General features: G+C 82.8%; 1 protein-coding gene across 1 annotated transcript in view; it reads right to left on the bottom strand.

Annotated features, from left to right (window-relative positions):
• AURANDRAFT_69318 (hypothetical protein) overlaps window positions 1-844 on the bottom strand; it is a gene marked incomplete at both ends in the record, with an annotated part of 1,288 nt that extends 444 nt beyond the window's left edge. The window contains one exon of the mRNA XM_009045082.1: window positions 69-844. Within this exon, the coding sequence (XP_009043330.1) occupies window positions 69-844 (776 nt within the window). The remainder of the gene's footprint in view (window positions 1-68) is intronic.

Below are 844 nucleotides of genomic sequence, written 5' to 3'. Positions count from 1 at the left end.
GGCGGCGCGGGCGCTTGGGCCGGCGGCGCGGGCGCTTGGGCGGGCCTGGGCGGCTCAGGCGCCGCGACGGGCGGCTCGGGCGCGCGTTTCGGCGCCGCGACGGACGGCTCCGGCGCGGGCCGCGCCGCGGTCGGCGGCGCGGCGGGCTCCGACGCGGGCGTCGGCTCCTCCGCCGCCGGCGTCGGCGCGGGCGGCCTCGGCGGCGGGCTCGGGCTCCGGGACGTCGCCCGCTTCTGGACCTTGGGCGGCCCCTTGGGCGCCTTCTTGAAGAAGGCCGTGATCTTGCCCGCGCCCGGCTTCGCCTTGGGCGGCGGCGGCGCGCGCGCCGCGGAGCGGTCCGCGTCCGCCTCTTCGAGGACCGCGCCGTCGCAGGCGCGGCCCGGCCCGAGCGCGCAGGCGAGCGAGCCGTCGTCGCGGCGGACGCAGGCGACGCGGTGCGCCGCGCAGAGGGGCCGCCGCGCCGCGGCCGCGACGGGCGGCGGCCGCGGCGGCGCCTCGTCCTCGGCGCCGGCGTGGTCGTCGTCGAAGACGGCGTCCCTGATCGTCGCCGCCGTCGCGAAGCCCGCGAAGGGCGGCGGCGCCGCCGCCGCGAACCCCGGCGCCCGGGCCCGGTGGCGCGGGAACTCGTCCTCCTCGGCGCCGACGGCGCGCGCGGACACCGCGGCCTTCGGCAGCAGGTCGAGGAACGGCGACCGCTGCGCCGACGCGCCCGCGCCCGCGTCGCCGCCGTTGCCGTCGGCCTCGCGCGTCGCGTGGAGCGCCGCGAAGGTCCGCTCCGCGCGCGTGATCGCGACGTGGAAGAGGCGCCGCTCCTCCTCGAGGTGCGCGGCCTCGTCGCGGCGCC

The sequence above is a fragment of the Aureococcus anophagefferens genome, assembly GCF_000186865.1.
Source record: "Aureococcus anophagefferens unplaced genomic scaffold AURANscaffold_1392, whole genome shotgun sequence".
Taxonomy (NCBI): Eukaryota; class Pelagophyceae; order Pelagomonadales; family Pelagomonadaceae; genus Aureococcus; species Aureococcus anophagefferens.
The sequence above is the reverse complement of the archived record's forward strand: the minus strand, read 5'-3'. Positions and strand labels throughout refer to the sequence as shown.